This window comes from Apteryx rowi, unplaced genomic scaffold, assembly GCF_003343035.1.
Source record: "Apteryx rowi isolate R43461 unplaced genomic scaffold, aptRow1 scaffold_462, whole genome shotgun sequence".
Taxonomy (NCBI): domain Eukaryota; kingdom Metazoa; phylum Chordata; class Aves; order Apterygiformes; family Apterygidae; genus Apteryx; species Apteryx rowi.
The window spans coordinates 312,627-313,319 of NW_020450719.1; the positions used below are offsets into that span (position 1 = coordinate 312,627).

Below are 693 nucleotides of genomic sequence, written 5' to 3' on the forward strand. Positions count from 1 at the left end.
AGGGCGCCGCCGCCGCCGCACTCACCACCTCTCGGGCCCGGCTGGAGAAGTCGCTCTTGGCGCGGGCGGCGCCGCGCTTGAGCAGCTCATCCCTGGCGCTGTCGCCGGCCGCCACTCCCAGCGCCTTGTTGCGGGTCTTCACCGTCTTCACGCTGGCTTTGAACAGCAGCGTGATGTCGACGGCCATGGCGCCGCGCCCCCCTCCCCCCCCTCCTCGCCAGCCGGCGGCCGGTGCCTCCGCGCAACCTTCCCCCGCGCCCCGCGGCCCGGCGCGCGCGTTCCGCCCCGCGGCAGGGCCCGCCGGAGGGAAGGGGGCGGGGGCACCTCCGCGCAGCCTCCCCCGCGCCCCGCCGCGCTTCCAGCCGGGACCGGGGGCTGGGAGGCGCCCGCTCCGCTGCCTTGCGGGCTCCTCTCGCGCAACCCAAGAAGAGTCGCAGGTGCCCGCGCTCAGCACTGCGCGGGGAGCGTCGGGGCAGCGCCGCCGCGCCCGCCGGATCCGCCGGCTGCCGCCTCCTGTCGAGCAGCAAAGGCTGCGGAGTCAGGCGAGAGCTGCGTTTAGCCGCGGGGCGGGACGCCGGTTTTCCCGGCACTGGAGGCAGCTGGGCCCAGCCCCGGCCTTTGAATCCCCGCTCGGGAGCCCCTTCAGCCGCGGCGCCGGCTAACTGCAGTATCGCAGTTTGCTGTCCCAGTTCC

At 76.0% G+C, this 693-nt stretch overlaps 1 protein-coding gene across 3 annotated transcripts in view; it reads right to left on the reverse strand.

The window, feature by feature from the left end:
- Positions 1–236, reverse strand: part of STX18 (syntaxin 18) — a 73,456-nt gene extending 73,220 nt beyond the window's left edge. For 2 of the 3 annotated variants that reach the window (XM_026077787.1, XM_026077788.1), the window contains exon 1: positions 26–236. In XM_026077787.1, the coding sequence (XP_025933572.1) occupies positions 26–187 (162 nt within the window). In that variant the 5' untranslated portion in view covers positions 188–236. The remainder of the gene's footprint in view (positions 1–25) is intronic. The other variant, XM_026077790.1, reaches the window with a different exon arrangement.
- Between the last annotated feature and the right edge of the window lie 457 nt (positions 237–693).